The 18,526-nt window shown below is 46.5% G+C and overlaps 1 protein-coding gene across 2 annotated transcripts in view; it reads right to left on the bottom strand.

The window, feature by feature from the left end:
* Nucleotides 1-276: 276 nt before the first annotated feature.
* The window catches only part of Ifnar2 (interferon alpha and beta receptor subunit 2), a 57,541-nt gene continuing 39,291 nt past the window's right edge, over nucleotides 277-18,526 (bottom strand). For both annotated transcript variants that reach the window (XM_050164820.1, XM_050164819.1), the window contains exons 6-10: nucleotides 17,526-17,695; nucleotides 14,290-14,456; nucleotides 12,678-12,843; nucleotides 6,530-6,657; nucleotides 277-2,742 (exon numbers count right to left, since the gene is read on the bottom strand). In XM_050164820.1, the coding sequence (XP_050020777.1) occupies nucleotides 2,017-2,742; nucleotides 6,530-6,657; nucleotides 12,678-12,843; nucleotides 14,290-14,456; nucleotides 17,526-17,695 (1,357 nt within the window). In that variant the 3' untranslated portion in view covers nucleotides 277-2,016. The remainder of the gene's footprint in view (nucleotides 2,743-6,529; nucleotides 6,658-12,677; nucleotides 12,844-14,289; nucleotides 14,457-17,525; nucleotides 17,696-18,526) is intronic.

Here is an 18,526-nt window from a genome sequence, read left to right as displayed (position 1 = left end):
CTTTTTGGTAACATGTTTCTTACACAAGATTGCTGAGAAAGCTTTAATTTCCTCTTCTTAAACAGACCAGGTCGGTGAGGTGGGAAAATGCACAGAAGGCTGGCTGTCTACGTGTTGAGGAACACGTCACGTGGGGGGGGGCATCCCAGCAGGCCACCGCAGACTTAGAGAAAGACGGTATAATCCTGATAGGCCAGCAGAACCACAAATATGCTAAAGAAATACATTCCAGGCTGAGACACATTCTATAGAGAAATGACTCAAAAGACCACAGGCTGCTATGAAAAAGTATTTTTTTATTGCCTCTGACAATCTTCAAACATACAAAATTAAAAAAATAAGTGCAAGCATTAAAAACTGTTTTCCAGCAATTATGCAAAGCTTCAAAGAAAAGCTGGGCAGTGAAGAAGGCTGGGTAAGAAGACAGATGTACTCAGAGTGCAGAGAGATGGCTTGTGTATAGGGTCTCTCTCTCCTGTGAGATTTTATTAGGTCTTCTTTTGAGTTGCTTTAGAAGAAGTCACATGAGTTACATCAGAAGCCTTTGAGATTGGACCCATGTAGTTTTCTTTTTCTGAATAGAAGGAAGATGTGAAAAACTGGCTTTTGGGGTGAGGAGCAAGATGGGAGGGCCCCATCCTGGATGCCTCTGAGGCTCATCACCTCCAAGGGTCTTTATCCCCTTCTTTCCAGCATTGGTCCCAGGCTTCTGGGACGGTGGAGATGACTTGACCCAGTCCCTTGACTTCATAAATAAAGAAACGGGCCAGGCGGTGGTGGCGCACGCCTTTAATCCTAGCACCCAGGAGGCATAGGCAGGCGGATCTCTGTGAGTTCGAGGCCAGCCTGGTCTACAAGAGCTAGTTCCAGGACAGGAACCATAAAAGTTACGGAGAAACTCTGTCTCGAAAATTAAAAAAAAGAAAGAAAGAAAGAAAGAAAGAAAGAAAGAAAGAAAGAAAGAAAGAAACGGAAGCTCAAAGAAGTGAAGCAAAAATACCAGGGGGGCTGGCAGGGTGCTCGCCTGGCCTGCAGGCCGCCCTGGGTTGAACCTTACGACAGTGCATTCCCGTAACCACAGTGCTGGCGAGGTGCAGGCAGGAGAATCAAAAGATCATCCCATATGAGAGACCTTGTCCAAATAAAACAAAATAAAATAAAAACCATACAGGAACCCCAAAGCCATCCACTGGCTCCCCCTCCGTGGCATTTAGAACTTTGATCACTGCGACTGTGGCTCCCAGCGACTGTCATCCAAATCTATACAAAGTACTTTACAAACTGCAAAGTGCGCCCCTAACACTCGTATCCCCTGTTTGTTCTGAAGGCCTTGAAATGCTCGCTTTTGTTCTTAAAAACAAAAACCTTAAAATACGGTGGGCACTGAGATTTGCCCCTCACCCTCCACTTCGCCAGATGGCTTTCTCTGGAGTCATCTGTAGGATCCTGGAATTAGTCACGTGGCTTTCCCCACCCCACTTTACCGTGGAGGGCTTTATGGGTGGACGTGAATGACCGTCTCAGAGTGGACGAAACAGGCCGTGGCATCTGAGAAGGGTCCAGACCTTGCTGGCTTCCTTTGCGTATATCCCCCCTTTCTCCTCACTGATGGCGTGCCCTCCCTCCTTCCCTTTTGCCTGCTTTCAGGCTCATTCCTGAGCCCGGCTAAACACTTCTTGACCCGTTTTTCTTTCCTTTCCTCTTCCCCAGTTTAATCATTTCCTAGAAATGACACAGGAATGGGAGGCCTTGGCTGCCTCTGAAAGCTGCACTCAACACTGTTTCCTGGGAAACGTAACACAGTCCCTCCAATAGCATCGCTGAACAGGGCGTGGGCGGGTCATGCTCATGACCCATGTAAACAATATGGACCCCCAAATTGGGAATATGCACAGAGAACAAGAACCACAAGGGTCTCCAGTTTCCTTGTCCCTCCCTCGCGGACACAGGGATCAAGGCAGGCCTTCATGAGAAGCCGGCAGGTGTTCAGATCAAGCCAACCAGCCGCTTCTGAAATTATCTCATGATATAACCATCCCCTAGGTCAGCATCAGAATCTGAGCTCTCAGTTGTTCCAGAAGACTCATCTTCGGTCCACAGAACCTGGGAAGAGATGCCGGGTTGGGGCAGCTGTGTGCTGTCGCTGCCGGCCATCAGAAGGCCTGACTCTGTCCTGTGGGGAGCCTCGTCTAGGTGCCCTGTATCTTCTGCAAGAGATAGGACCTCGGAGGCTTCCTCAGGGTCGTCGTGGAGAGCTCTCAAAAACACAGAGTTTAAGTTCACATTGAAGATAACTTTGTCCCCCGGCCCATTCACGGAGCTCCTGTCATCCCCGGGGAAAGAGGCCTGGATCCCCCTCTCTTTCCTCTCATAGGGGCCGCTCGGGTCTTCTGAGGGCCTGAGACCTGACCCCACCTCAGCCTCTGTGGGGAGTTCCGCCATAGCACCAGCGCTAGCTCCAGCTTCGTCGGATTCCTCGGCAGCAGAGTCCTCTTCAGGCTGGGCCTCCTGAGGCTTGGCTGAGGAGTCTGAGGCCCGGTGCGGAAGCCTGCCCATCAGTCCGTGCGTGGTGTAACCCGTGGCGCTGGCTTTGGGCACCTCCTCCTCATCGCTGTCGCTTTCATCTCCGTAACCGTAGTTCCACACTTTCTTCTTTTTGTTTGTAGGAATGATCTCCAGCTTGTCCACTGCTTCGGATGGAGGCACTTCAGGGAAGATCCAGTATAAAATGTTATGGAGATTCTAGAAGGGGGAGGGCACGGGGGAGGGAGAGAGGAGAGAGAAAGGCCTTCACTCGTATTAGCTCTTCAACAGATAAAGCTTAGCATTAGCTGTGAAGGGATGTGGATGTGGGCATATAATAACAGAAGCTGACGGTCATGCCGCACTTGCTAGTTGCTGGGCCCCACTCCTGTGTTTCCAAACCCACATGAAATGTCACAGCGTTTGCGTGTCTACTCTGCGCTCCCTCCTGGACACTTTCAGCCACCTCGAGATTGCTTAGAGAACTCAGTACGACACCAAAGCTGTGTGAATGAAGAGAGCATTGCTGAGTGAGGGAACACTGCCAAGAAAGAGTCCGGTTAGATGCCCTGTGTATGCTTGGGTGAAGCCTGGGGATGCTTCATTCTCTAAGTCCCTTTGCCTCACACGGAGATTGACCTCAGGGCTCTTTGCATGCTAAGCATACCCCGTGCTACTGGACACCCAGCCTCTAGACTTTCACACATTTAACTGTGTGTGGTATGGGGTAGAGAGGGATCCCATAGAGTTCCTCTAGCACAGCTAACACCATCAGCAGCCATGGTTCCCCCAGCACATTGCACAGCTGACTGTCACACAGCAGGCTTCTGTGTTAGGACCCGTGTTTCTGAGCTTCTCCTCTGACAGGCTTTTGTTTCTCTTTTCAGTAAGACTGGATCCTTTCCTGTGTGATGGTTATGCATGCTGTTTATTCGATTTATTTCTTAAATTAAAAAAATGCTGTTCCTGGAATTCTATGGATGGTAGGGCTATCGATAATGATACTCCATTCCTGTAAATATAAAAGCCAGGAAAACAATTTATGTCACTGGTAATCTGGTTTAATCTTAGTGAGCACTGGTGCTTTGGCAGGTGGCAAGAGAGAGAATTCTGGGAGAGCTGGCTTTTTTTCTTTTCTTGATCTGGGCTTAAGTTACACGGTTGTTTGGGTTGTGCAAGATCCAGTGGGCTTTACACAGTGGTTTGTGTACTCTTTTTCCTCTGAGGTTGAAAACAGCTTCACCCTTATCTTCTAATTAAACACCCAATTTAAGCATGCAATGACTTTGCAAAACCTTTTGATTTTTTTCTTTGAGACTGTCTCCCTGTGTGCCCTTGCTGGCCCTGTTTCACTACGTAGGACAGATTAGACATAAAAATTTAGCTCCAGAGTAATGTAAACTTTTGTACCTAATATTCTTATTCGTAAATTATTATTGTCTGCCCTACTCTTCATACTAAGCCCCATGGGCGGGGCTTTTGTTTGCCTTGCTCTGCCCCATGGGCGGGGTTTTGGTTCGCCTTGTCCCACCCCATGGGCGGGGCTTTCATTTGCCCTGTCCCACATACCAACACTTGGAATGCGTTGTAATCAGTAGTAAGTCAACAAGGATTTGTCAAATTCAAAACAGAAAGCATTTAAAATTTTTACTAGAATGTTCAAGACCCCGAGTTTGATTCCCCCTAAACTGAACTTTCTGGTAAATATGCATTACAAACACACTAGGCCTACAGGGTCATAGTTTCCTTTTTCTGGTGGATTTGCTTAAATGGAGAGCAATAATTTTTAACAGAGAAACAGAAGACAGACCCACGGTGACACTAGAACAAGTGACTAAAACTCTCAGCTCTGAAGGGACAGCGGCTGCCGGGAGAACAGAATCAGGCAGATGAGCTACCCCAGGGGAAAACGAGGTCACAAAGGCGATGTGAAAGGGACCATCTGATAGAAGAAAGGACAATTGGCCAGGGACGGCCGCTGAGTGAAAACACGGGACGTTTAGAAAGAGGAGACCAACACTCAGAGCCTGCCGGACCCGAGCTCCAAGCAGAAGCAGAAGGGAGCTAAGCAAACGGCTGTCTTCACCAACGGAAGCAGCAGGCAAGACCAAGTGTGAGCAGCCACTGAGTACAGGACAGCGGACAGAGCAGAACAGAGCACAACAAACCAGCTCGTCACGACATTTTATACGATAAATCTATTGTGTGTGTGTGTGTGTGTGTGTGTGTGTGGTCCATTCAAGTAATCTAAAAGGAACAGGTGACCCACATAAAAATTTCCATTGTACTATTCCTAACTGGAAAGAGAAAAAGAGAAGAAAGTCAACCCAAATGCCCTACAGCTTTGAAAAAACAATGCCTTGATAATAATGTCATTCCATGATCATTAAATATAATAGGTGGGGGCCGAGAGGGCCCGTTCAGCAACATGCCTGTAAGGACTCTTACTGAATTCAGTAACTGTTACGTGAGGCTGGAGTTCTGATCCCAGAACTCAGGGTGGGGGGGAGGGCGGGGCGCTGGGTGGGAGGAGGGCGTGGAGCTGGTTCAATAGCCTTAGTTTGTGATCCCAGCATGGAAGGGGAGGGATAGAGACTAGAGAGGTGGAACCTGAAGCTCTTTGTCAGCCGGCCTAGCTGAACGGATGACCTCCAGGTTCAATGAGAGACCTTCTAAAAAGATAAAGGGGAAACGTACCCCACCCTTAAGGTTTGGGGGACATTGCAGAAGAGGGGGCAAAAAGGCTGTAGGAGTCAGATGACCAGGAGTCTGCTGTGAGATTGTGTCTCCTTGCAAGGGCAGAAGCTACACCTGTAATGTCTCAGGAATATGACTGCCTAAACAGGAGCTGAACAAGGATGACATCAATAGACATGCAAAGTAGACCGGGGACCAGGAAGCCCTGGAGGCCTCGACCTCAAAGAGCTAAAGGCAGCTAAGGACAGCTGGGAGTTGGAGCTGGAGAAATAGTCTTCCCCAGGGAAGGGCACATTGGTTATTCAGTACCAAATGGTCTGCCCTGAAAACACACATAAAAGTACCATTATTCAGACTGAGCAGGTCATACCTTATGTATTCAGGAATACACACATATATGTATATACACACACAAATATATATGTGTGTGTGTAATACAATGCCTATGTATATAATACTAATTGATGAGAAAAAGAGCCATGAATTTGAGAGGGAGCAAGGGGGAGTATATGGGAAGGTTTGGTGGGAGGGAGGAGGAGGGGGAAACGATTTAGCTATAATCTCAAAAAACATAAAATTTTAAAAGTTTACAAAAAGCAACCATTAGCTTGTTTTGGAAAAGTTGTGCGGTTGAATAGAAAAATCAATTAAGCTTAATAAACAGAAAGAATGTTTTATACATGTTAAAAAACAAAAAAAAATTAAGTGGAAAAGGTGAAGACGGCTTGGCAGGTGAAAGCCCTTGAAATCAGGACGTCAAGACTGGCCACCTGAGCTCCATCCGGGACCTGAGAGAGGAAAGAGAGCCGACCCCTCCTTACATTGTCCTCTGACTTCATACGAATGCCATGGAATGTGCCCTTTCCGGAGAACAAATAAATAAATAAATGTTAATTTAGTTATTTTGTTTCCTTTTAAGAGAGAAGACCATGAAGTTGGGTGGGTAGAATCTGGGAGGAGTTGGGACCCAGGAAAGAACATGAAAAAAGATACTGTATGGAATTTTCAAAGACTGAATTAGAAATATTTACACAAAAATAAGCTGGGGAGCCACTGAGAAAGACACCATGAACAAGTACCTATGGGGGGAGGAGAGATGGAAGAGAGAGAGAGAGGAAAAAGGAGAGGGAGAGAGAGAGAGAGAGAGAGAGAGAGTAAGGGAGAGAGAATGAATGCAGGAATGACAAAGGATTTAGAATGACCAAGATGACTGATGTTTTTAGAAGATGAGATTTTTTTCCTGCAAACATATTACATCTATAATAAAATTATTAAATTAAATAATAAGTAAAGATAAAAAACTACATACCAAAGCATTGGGGAAACTATTTTTTAAGCATATACAACCAATCCGTTTCAGCAATATCATGAAGCTTATGGTGCTCATCGTTATGAAACACACAGCAATTATTCCTACTGTGGTAGATTCTGACAATCCTGTTGATGAAAAGATACATGACTTTATTCAGGAGAAATTGAACGCATGGTCACAGGTGGGGTATACTCACATTGGTTTGGTGTCAGAAGTTAATGCGGAGGAAACAAAAGTTTGAAAAAGATTTCTACCTCTGCCTTGAGAGCAGCTGCTTCCCCTAAGGACAACTGGACCAAGGTGCAGTGAGTCACCACAGGTGACGTTCTCTTAGATTTCCAGAAAGGATCTATATTAGTATGAACTCTGTATCAGAGCTTCAAGGAAAAACAGGCAGAAGAGGTCTAAGGGACTGAAAATGGACCACGTACTTCAAGTCTTTGAAAAGGTGAATTAATGAATGGCTAGCTCAGTGAAGACCCCGGGCATTGGGAGTTAGCCCTGACTTCCAAATGCAGGCCCATGAAGAGGGTAGATGGTGGAGGATCCTCAGACCTGGCCTCAGAGGCACGATATGAGGATTTCGACTCACAGATGATTCACGGACCTACCCAACTTTCTAAAGAGTGTACACAAGAGCAGTGCAGTAAACTCAACCCACAAGCACATTAGGCAAACTGTAGTCAGTAGCAGCTAGAGCAATGCTTCTCACAGGGCCATGTGGCATCAGTCCCAAGGGTCTTCACGACTTGAAGGTTCTGTGTTTGATTTTAGCTTAGTGGTGAGGTAAAATACAATCTCTTGGGTTGCGGCCAATTATGCGTGTATGTTATCATCATAGACTGTTTTCCTAAAAGAGGGTTAGAATAGCTCATTTTGGGAAGCAGAGGCCAGATTTATATCTTCAAATCTTGGCCTTGGATGTGTCTTGTCTTTCTTTTAAAACCTAAGAGGCCTGGGTGGCAAGGATAGTGTTTTATAAATGTCGTTCTCTGTAGTAGACTGATGATGTAGCAGACTGATGTAGCGGGTGATTTAGTGGATGATGTAATGGATGATGTTGTAGATGATGTAGCAGATGATGTAGCAATGATGTAATGGATGATGTAGTGGATGATGTAGTGGATGATGTAGCAATGATGTAATGGATGATGTAGTGAATGATGTAGTGGATGATGTAGCAATGATGTAGTGGATGATGTAGCAATGATGTGATGGATGATGTAATGGATGATGTAGAGGATGATGTAGCGGATGATATAGAGGATGATGTAGCAGATGATGTAATGGATGATGTAGAGGATGATATAGCAGGTGATGTAGCAGATGATGTAGTAGCTGATGCTTCTTGGAGTTCTTCCCTGCTGGTTTCTCTGGATGAGAACCACTTAGATCATTGCAGAGCCTGGCAGGGAGCCACTTGGATCTCCCACTTTGTGGCACACCACTGTCCTTTTTTTTAAGTCAGATCTGCTCAAGTCCCCCTGGGGTCCTCATCCCTTCTAATGTCTTTTAAAGACTTACACCATCTTGAGTCTCACCCCCTCTGACGTAAACCAGTACTGTCCCTCTTTGCTCTCTTCACTCCAAGTCAGCGTGCCTGAGGCCCTTAGTCAGCATCCGCTGGACTCATCATATGGAATTCCCCCCTGCTAGGTCTCCTAGACATGTTTGCTTTGTTCCTGTGGTCTAGCCTACAGAAGCAAGGTGGCAAAACCCGGCTCAACTCAGATTGGCATACAATTCCTATGTTAGATGTTCTAATTGAGTTTCGCTGGGATAAAGACCAGGGTGTTTGCGGGATGGCATCGGAGATCCATGCCCAAGCCTTTCTCTGCTTTGCAGAGCTCTCTTCCGTTCTCAGAGCCAGCAGACCAGCGGCTCTCAGTCTCTCACTATCCGATCTTTGCTTCCATTGTCACTGTCCTCTGTGCTCCCAGGAGGCCCACATAGGTGGCCCGGGATAATCTATCTCCATTCTGAATTTATCAGGAAGCACCCAGTCTTTTTGGCCACAGGTCTCAAGATACAGGTGTCTTGAGATACAGATGTCTGTACGTGGCTGTTACTCTGTCTACCACACATCCCCGGGGTCCTCATCCAGGAACCACTCACTTCAGTCATCTGTGGCGGATGCTGTAGGTGTCCCACCCACATTCCTTACCCATCAGTGAGGCGTGGGTGCTTTGGTGCAGGCTAACAGCCAAGCGTGAGATGCTTCTGAAGGACTTGACCTGACCGAGACAAAGTTGCTCCCACCTGGAGGTCACACCACCCGGGACTATTAATCACCCCAGTGACTGAGGGTGACAGGTTTCTGAGTAAGCCCCTGGGATTGGGCTGCTGAGCCAAGGATGCCCATGCCAAGGGTACCCATTAGTTTTGTCCTTGCTGGCCCACACTTTCTCCTTCATCCCCTTTCTGGGGTTCGTTCACCTCCATACAAATCACAAGTGAATAGGAATCGAAGGGTATGTGCACCCAGACGGCCACATTTGAAGCAATGACTGCCCACCCCTCCCCTAGACACTTCGTTGCCGACCTTCTTTCTGCCCCACCCCCCATGGTTCTTACTGTTGCTTTATTTCTACATTTTAATCTCACTATTCTGTGTCCCACTGCTGTGGGAGTCCTACAACACCAGAGACTTCTATTTCTGTCACTGCTGTATTTGTTACAGGGTTTGCTAGGAGCCAATTGATGGATTTAGGAATTAACAAGGGGAAGATGCCTCACCATATCTCTGGGCTAACGTCCTCCTGTGGCCCCCACCCTAAGAGTAAGCCCTGGTCTCAGCTGTCTGTCAAGATGTATCTGCTGACCGCTGCTTTTGCTGATTAAGAGCAGCTCAGATGGTAGCTGGACAGCGGGAGGGGTCTTACTATCTGAATCTGTGCTTGCTGAGTGCCAGACAAGAAAGCACAAGTGTCAGGATAGTTGTAGACGTGAGATGTCTCAGTTAAAGACGGAAGGGAGGCCGCCGACACATTAAATGATGTGTTAACACCGGATCATGATGGGATGAACCCACAGTATGCTATTGCAAGACCAGGCCTTATCGGGTGGAGCACCGGGTGGGGAGAAGGGACAAGAGGTCAATTTTCAGAGAAGGGCCAGCTGCTGGGTAAATGACTCTGGGTCGCAGTAAACCCTCCTCTGTGACTTTACTAATTTTTTTTTTTTACTAAATTTGTGTGTGTGTGTGTGTGCATGCACATGCCACAGTGTGCATGTGGAGGTTTCAAGACAACCTTCCGGAGTTCGTTATTTTCTCCCACTGTGTGGGCTCTGGGATCAAATGTGGCAGCAAGCACCTTTACCCCCTGAGCCATCTCATCCACCCGAATTATTGCTTGTGAGAGTTTTATCTGTATATAAGATCATGATGTTTCCTGTACCTGTATATATACATATGTTCATATTCTCTCTCTCTCTCTCTCTCTCTCTCTCTCTCTCTCTCTCTCTCTCTCTCTCTCTCTCTCCCTCTCTTCCTACCCCCCTCCCTTTTCCTGGTTCTAGGCACAAGGCTTCAGACCTCATGAAATTCCCTGACCGAAAGCCGCTCTTTTTAACAAGCACTATTTGAGGCCTGCTATGGTGCCCACTGAGAAGAGAGGGGGGTGTTAGGAAGGACTTGGGTCATGAGACTCTGCCCTCAGTTGTGGAGTAATGCTGTCATTAGGGGAATGGGCGATCATAAAACAGCTTGCTACTTCCCCTCCACGGCATGTGACACCTACAGATTCAGAAAGGAACCCTTCCCATTTTGCATTTCCCAGCCCACAGTCTACTAGGAGAAATAAATATTTCTATTTTTCTATCTCTCTTTTTAAAGATTTATTTATTTACTTTATGTATGAGTGCACTGTCTACATGGACAATTTCATGCCAGAAGAGGGCATCAGATCCCACTTTAGATGGCTGTGAGCCACCATGTGGGTGCTGGGAATTGAATTCAGGACCTCTGTAAGAACAGCCAGTGCACTTAACCTCTGAGCCATCGCGCCAGCCCCCTAAATGTCTTTTCTTTGTATAAAGTTATCCACTTGGGTTATTTCATTACAGCAACAGTAAAGAGACTAAGTTAGCAACCATATTTAAGTCTATGCTAATGAGGTAACCTCCTGGAGAGAAGGGAGCCATCGCCAGGATGAGGTCTGATTTGTAGAGGAAAGAACTGGTATGACCAGGGAGGTGTATTCCTCCTCCCTTTAGGAGACTACGTCTAATGCTGCAGCCGACGACTTCCTTAGACCCAGCTCAGTCCCTGAATGTGGGATAGTGGACATGCTGGCGTTCTGGGGAGGCTGCGCCACAGGAGGAGAAGCTGCTGTGTTGGCTCTTCCATCCCCTGTGCTGGGAGTCTAACGTCTTCACTAGACTCGGGTAGAACTTTTATCCCAACTAGTCACGCAAGTCCCAGGAGTTCTGGGAGGCATGTCATCAAACTACTGGATCTGAGAGGAATTTTGGGGAGTTTTTGATTTTGTAGCCCAGTTGGACAGGAGTCCAAGTGCTATGAAGACCTTGAACTTGTGGCTTGCATTTGAAGCTGGGACGTCCTGTGACAACAGGTACTTATCCTGCCTGCTCTGACTGGGTAGTGGGTCAGAAGAGAGCTAGAGTATTGGCTGTCTACTTGGAGTTAAGAGGTCTGGTGTCAGACACGAACAGGCTGACTTGCTCGGGGCCTACGTTAATCGTTTTGTAGGAGTAAGCGACAGACATTGGAACTCAGCTTAAGGTAAGGGTTGGCCTTTGCCTTTAGTATCAATCAGTCTGTGTATCTTCCGGCTTTGAGGAACGCTAGATCATGAAGTCACACTGCTACCAGACCACCTAGTGCCAGGCCTTACCTAGTGAGTCCCCAAATAGCTGAGTCACTTGTAATAGTTACCTTGGCAACATTGTGGCCGACTGCCTGACAGAAGAAATGTGAGGGGCAGGATTGGCTCATGGTTTCGGAGAGTGTGTCCATCCTGTCAGGGAAGGAGGGCAGAGGTGATGGGCTTGGTGGCAGGAGTGTGGACTGGAAGCCATTCAGATGGTGGACGAGGAGGCAGAGAACATGCCGCAGGCAGGGCCAGAGGTGGGTATGACCTTCAAAGGCCAGCCAGTCCCAGTGACCTACTCTGGTCAGTTAGGGCCAACCTCCCAAAGTTTTCCAGAAAGACCCCAAATGGTGCCATCAGCTGGAGGTCAAGAGCTCAGACCATGAGTCCATCCGTGGGAGACATTTACCATTCGAACCATCTCCTGGTTCCCTTGCAAATAGTCTTTTACTCTGCTGGGCAACAGTGCTGAGGAGGCTGTCTTTGGGGCTGAGGTGATTTCAAAACAACTCTGGGCGGGGCAGAGGGTGGGGGAGGGCAGGAGATGGCGTGGGGGGGGGGCGGCGGCGGATTTTCAGAACCTTTTTCTTTCAGTGAGATGCCGGAGAGCTGGTGACCGTCCTAGACAAGAGGGAGGGGGGTGCCTAAACTCAACCGCTCTGATCGCTGTTCTTTTTTTGAGGCAAGGTCTTGCTACATAACCCAGGCTGGCTTGAAACTCACTGTGGAGCACAGGATGACCTCAAGCTCACCATCTTCCCTCCTCTCCAGAAGGTCAGAGTACAGGTAAGCACCACCACATCCCATGCTCCCTACCGCTGTTCCCCTGTTCTGGCCGCTCAGCTTCTCAGGTAAAGAAAGGTTGGGGTCACAGTACTGGCTGTTCAAGGGTCTGTAATAGGAAGGCTTCTTGACCTCGCCAGGGGCTGTATCCTCTCTGTGGAGAAGCTTCCCTCATATTCTTAGGACTCACACCCAAGGCCTCGGTTTCCATCCTGTACCTTTTTAGGCGTCCAATGCCAGGGCTTCAAGCCACTTCCAGTCTTCTAGCACTAGGCACAAACAATGGCCAAAGGGCACACAGCGCTGGGTTAAACCCAGAATTCCTTAAAGTGCCAGAGAGGATATGACCTCCTCAAGCAGACATTTGGTTATTCTTCCGGCAGACATTAGAGACGGACCAGTAGTAACAGCTCCGTGACATGCATTTATTGGAAGAAGTACATTTAGCACATTAGAACTGGAGATTTTTTTTTTCATCCAGCAGATTTTCCATCAAAACAAAAGTACAAATTTTAAAAGCCTAACCATACCTGCTTCCTGGCCAGGCGGAAGAAGAGTGCACTTAAAGGGGGACTTAATAGTGTCTTCCATCTTTTCAGCTTTAAAATAAACGGACACACAGTAATTTGTCTTTGGAAGTAAGTCTCGGAGGATATAGGTGAAGTTCATCGTGGTGTTATCCATTTGGGGATTGTGCTGTAAAAAGAAACACAGACACAGACACACACAAACACACATACAGAGAGACAGAGAGTGAGAGAGAGATCAATCAGTTAAGACCTTGGTGAGAGCTCTGAGCTCTAAAGGTCCCATTTTCAAATTGTAAACAGGTTTAAAAACATCATAGGATTGTGAAAAGGGTTATAAGTCTCTAGAAGCAAGCAATTTATCGCCAAACCACATGTTTATACATAGCATACATATTTTAAAAACTCATCTGGCCTATCAACTCCTTTTCTGGATGAGGAAAAAAAGTACTAAAGGGAATGAAGATTCCTGTGATATCCTTTCTGCAATATTACCATTTTCCCTTAGCCCCACTTCTACTCCAAATACTAACTCTGTAAAAAGTCTTATTTTGCAATTCCTCAAGGGCACTCTCAGTAGCAATTTCTTAAGTTGGGACTTATAGTTATACAAGTCTTCAGTAAGACCGCATCTCTACCAGCTTCTCCTGAGCAGGAGGGGTTACTAAACAAAGAGGCAGACGGCTCAACAAAACACAAGCTCATACACGGAGGGGAGTCATGGAAAAGACGGTAGGGCAGGGTGGACGCGGTGCAGCAGCGAAGCCAGCACCTCCCAGGGGAAGGAAATAAAACAGGCTCCCAAGGTCCTGAGTGCCCATGACCGTAGCTGGCCATTTCCCCAGCCTACAGAGCATTCCTTCCCTTTAAAAGAGAAACTCCAGAGGAGAGCGAGCTCTGCCATGTTTTTCGGGAAGGAGCCCATTCCAGTCAGGCTCTGTCCCACGACTCACCAGAGGCACCCTTATCAAAGGACTCTCCCTTCACTCCAGACATGGGACCCGCCTGCCACAGCCTCCTGCTGAACACCATCTTGGCATCTCCCATTTAACAAAACCTAACTGAGCTTCAGCCAGAGTCCTCATTACTTCCGCTAGTGGCAACTGTAACATGCTGTGGCCTTAACTTTTCCCTTTTTTCCACCATACCCTAGAGTCCCTTTATAAACTACACTGTAGCCCTGGAAGGTCCCATGGCCAACTGGTCCAGGCTACTCCCACCTGTTGCCTGGGTTACACCAATGGCCTCTTTTATTCCAAGATTTAATTTGATTTAAAGAGGATTTTTCTTTAGTAAAGAAGAGACCTGCTGCCTATAGTTTTCATCCCACAGTGTCGTTATTATCCTAGTCAACACACTTCACTTCTGAAACAGTCTAAAATGCTGCAGTTCGTGGTATGAACACGAGGAAGCATGGCTGAAATGTAACAGCAGATGCTACAACGTCTTTCCCCTTCCTACCCCTGTCCCAGCTCTCTCTGCAATGCGGAGTGTCGAACACGAACACGACAGAAACATGGCCCTCCCCTGGCTTTACACAGCTCTTGAAGAGATAGTGAGGAACATCCACAGCCCGCTTCGCATCGCTTTGATCTGAACCCGAGGAAGGACTTACCATCTTCATGTTCTTGCCCGCCCGCTCTTCGATGAAAAACGACTTAGAGCCTAGTACTTCCCATATGCTCTCCCCGAATATCTTGGAGGTGACAGGTGGGAATTTCACTGTCACGTTGATGTGATCCACGAAGCCAATAACCTCAAATTCTGGCGGCTCAGGTCTAACTGTGTGGGAAAGAGAACGAGAGTGAGCTCCAGTCGGTGTTTTGGTACGCAAGCCTCCTAAGAAAGGCTCATTCTGTGGGCTTCTAATTCTAGCTGGATAGCATTGTTTGGATTTACTGGTGAAAAGCAGAGAATACAAAAGTAAAACGATTCATGAGACTTCCTATGGCACATTGAGGCAGATTTGAGACGGACATCAACAGAGTTCCAGTTCTCACGCTGTGTTCTACATACAAAATTTAAAGGGACTTGTCTTCATAACTCAACATAAATATATAGCAATAATATACACTTGCAGAAAATACAGGTGGGAATTTCCTTTGAGTATAATTAACTTCCATGATGTATGTATATGAAAAAATACGTGTTCACAAGTATTAACTGGGGCATATAACTGTCATACATGTGTATGTATGTTCATAGATATACACACGGAAATTAAATCCTTCTAACCCACATTTTTTATGCCACTTCACTACTTAAAAAACAGACAAACAAAACAACCCATATTTTCCCTTCATAGCCTGGCTGACCTTGAACTCACAGTTCTCTCCTTCTGGTTCTTCAGTACCGGGATTACAAGCACGAGTCATCATTCCTGGCTCACTTAACTATAATTCATAAACGTATTTATCTACCCCAAGGGCTAGAAAACCATGTCTCATGGGTTAGACGCTGGCACAACCTACAATTTCAGATCTTTTTCTTTTGGATGATTTTGCATTTTTTGGGGGGTAGGAATCTCAAAGGAAAACATGAAGGACAACCCAAGAGAGCCTGTATTCTGTATATGGGCCACGAAGTCTAACGTGTTCTTCTCTGGCCTTCATGAGGAGCACTGACCCCCAACTCACCGCGTGTGTAACTTTCCAGGATGAATTTAAAACCTTGTGTTCTAGACCCCAACTGACTCACTGTTTTGAACAAATTGATTATCCTTAATATTTATGAAAAGAACCAATGTGTCATTCAGTGTTCTTGAGCTGAATCTTTGCATTTGTCCTTTGCTATTTCTTTCTCTCTGTGTTGTCTTCTTTTTTTTCTGAGACAGGGTTTCTCTGTGTAACAGCTCTGGCTATCCTGAGATTCACTTTGTAGACCAGACTGATCTCAAATTCAGAGACCCACCTGCCTCTGCCTCCGAGTGCTGGAATTAAAGGCATGTGCCACCACTGCCAGGATCTTTTTCCTTTTAAAAGTGCTTTTAGGGGCTGGAGAGATGGCTCAGAGGTTAAGAGCACTGACTGCTCTTCCGAAGGTCCTGAGTTCAATTCCCAACAACCCACATGGTGGATCACAACCATCTGTAATGAGATCTGGTGCCCTCTTCTGGCCTGCAGGCATACATGGAGGTTGAACACTGTGTACATAATAAATAAATCTTTTTTTAACTATTTATTTATTTATTTATTTATTTAGTATACAATATCCTTTCTGCGTATATGCCTGAAGGCCAGAAGAGGGCACTAGACCTCATTACAGATGGTTGTGAGCCACCATGTGGTTGCTGGGAATTGAACTCAGGACCTTTGGAAGAGCAGGCAATGCTCTTAACCGCTGAGCCATCTCTCCAGCCCCCTTGGCCATTTTTTAATAACAAATTAGCAATAGGGAATTCTTGGTTAGAGTCGTCACATGTTTAAGGTTTTTTGTTTTATATATTCTCTCCATATTTGATAGAAATACATCTACTATTTTAAGTTTTTAATTTACTTTATTTGTGTGTGTGCATGCATATGTGTGTGGGCACATGCATCATAGCACAAGTGTGAAGGTCAGAGGACAACTTTTGGGAACTGCTCTGTCTCTACCATGTGGGTAGAGACTGACCAGATCATTGGGTTTGAGGACAAATGCCTTTACTCACTGAGCCATCTTGCTGGCTTACGTTATTTGTTTTTGTTTTTTTGTTTTTTAAATACGCGTTGCTGAATCTGTTCAGAAGAACGGGGTTATTAAAGCAGGAGGTCTGTGTTGCTTTTCTAGTCCTGGGGATTTGGTTTTGTTTGTTTGACAAAGGGCCTGACTATGTAGCCCTGACTGACTTCCTATATTCTATGCAGCCTAAGCTGACCTCAAACCTGCAGTAATCCTCCTGTCTCAGGCTCTTGGGGGCTGGAATTAAATGTGTGCACCACCATACTTGGCGATCTTAGGTTTTAGTATCCTTTTCATATTTATTATTTGGATCATGAAAAATACTTATTACTTGAATACATATTCCTTATCATGATCTATAAATTATTCTCCAATCTCTTTTCTGTGAGTCTATGCAGATATAAATGGTGATCCAAAGCCTGCATACCATTGCAGTGGTCTTATGCCTCGTAAGATCTGAATCATGGGTCATGGTAGCCACATTATCATTTGCCAAGTATGTCTGTGCACAGACACACACACACACACACACACACACACACACGCACACACACACACACCTACTCGATCTGTAAGAGCATGCCAAAACCAAATCATGACTTTGGAAACCAGTTATAAAGGAGCTGGAACCACTAACACAAGTGCCCAGGAGGTGGCCCTCAGACACAGGGAAAGAGAGAAAGGGTCACTCCACCCTGTGATCTGAGGGTCCTAGGGCTCACATATGCAGCTTTATTGGGTTATAGTCTCAGACAGGCTGTGGTAGTCAGGAAGACACTGGCCTAAACTGACATAACAGCTTAGAAACATACAAACCCTCTTCCCCACTTCCTGTCAGGCTCCTCCTCATTTCCTGCCAGGCTCCTCCCTACTTCCTGCCAGGCTCCTCCCCACTTCCTGCCAGGCTCCTCCCTACTTCCTGCCAGACCCCTCCCCACTTCCTATCAGGCTCTTCCCCACTTCCTGCCAGGCTGCAAAGAGATCAGGAAAACAGCTGTAGCTACTGCTGAAAACCTGCCAATAATCTGAGAAGACGAGGTTACGGACCCACTTTTCAGATCAGAAAGCTGAGGCTCTGAGCAACCAATGACCACACAAGGCAGGGCCAAGAGTCAACCCAGCTCTGAAGTCAAACACCTTTGCGGACCTTTCTCTATGTAACAAACCACGGAGAGAGAGAGGCATGCTCACTGTCTGTGTTCGAGACAGAGGAATCACAATAGCTCGGCATGGAGTCTCCTCTGTAAATGACGATGATGGGAACATAGACCGAATGCGAGTCATTCCACTTGTCTGTCACGTCGCACGATGGTTCTGTGATATTTCTACAGTTCTCAAGCACCTTCGGATCTTCTGATTTGCTTTGTGGGTGGGGGAGAAGATGAAAAAGGAAAAGCTGAGCATATGTGTTCTGAGAGTCCACTCTCTGGGCCTCATTCATTCCTTCAGGGCTCTGACCAGATATTCCACACTTACTTTATCTTAAAATTGGACATGTTAAACTCTACCTGGCCCCACACTTTCACTCTCTTTTGGATTTTTTTCCCTTGAGGCTTAATTATATCTTTATTTGCTTAATAATGTCCCCAGCTTCTTTCTAAATATCTGTGCCTAGAGGAAAGGGCTTTATTTCATGGATGCAATTTGCTGCATGAAGGGAGGGAGGGAGGGAGGGAGGGAGGGAGGGAGGGAGGGAGGGAGGGAGGGAGGAAGGGAGGGAAGGAGGCTTTCCTGGCCTTGGCCTCAGACCTCCTGCTCACTCTCAGATAGTTATGACTGCTTTACCAAGACCTCCCTCTCTGTCTGAAGGTCATACAGCATAGTCTTAAGTCAGAACTGTGTTAGTTTAGGGACAACATGGACATCTGGTCTACCAAGCTTGGGGTAGAAAGGGAAAGTGTTGGTTAGCTTTAACTGTCAACAGGAGGGAGGGAGGAGAACCTAGGGCTGAAGAATTATCTGGATTGAGTTTGCCCATGGACAAGTTTGTAGGTGATTATCTTGATTGTTAATTGACGTTGGAAGCACCCTGAAGGTGGGTGACCCTGCTTCCTGGCCTGGGTGCTGAACTGTATGAGTATAAAAAGGTAGCTGAGGGACTAGCTTAAGCCGAGCGAGCAAGGATCCATGGATCTGTTCCTCTGATCATGACCGTGATGTGACACTTGAAGTTCCTGCCTTGATTTCCCTCA

The sequence above is a fragment of the Alexandromys fortis genome, unplaced genomic scaffold (genome assembly GCF_014885135.2).
Source record: "Alexandromys fortis isolate MF-2015 unplaced genomic scaffold, M_Fortis_MF-2015_v1.1 scaffold_162, whole genome shotgun sequence".
Taxonomy (NCBI): domain Eukaryota; kingdom Metazoa; phylum Chordata; class Mammalia; order Rodentia; family Cricetidae; genus Alexandromys; species Alexandromys fortis.
The sequence above is the reverse complement of the archived record's forward strand: the minus strand, read 5'-3'. Positions and strand labels throughout refer to the sequence as shown.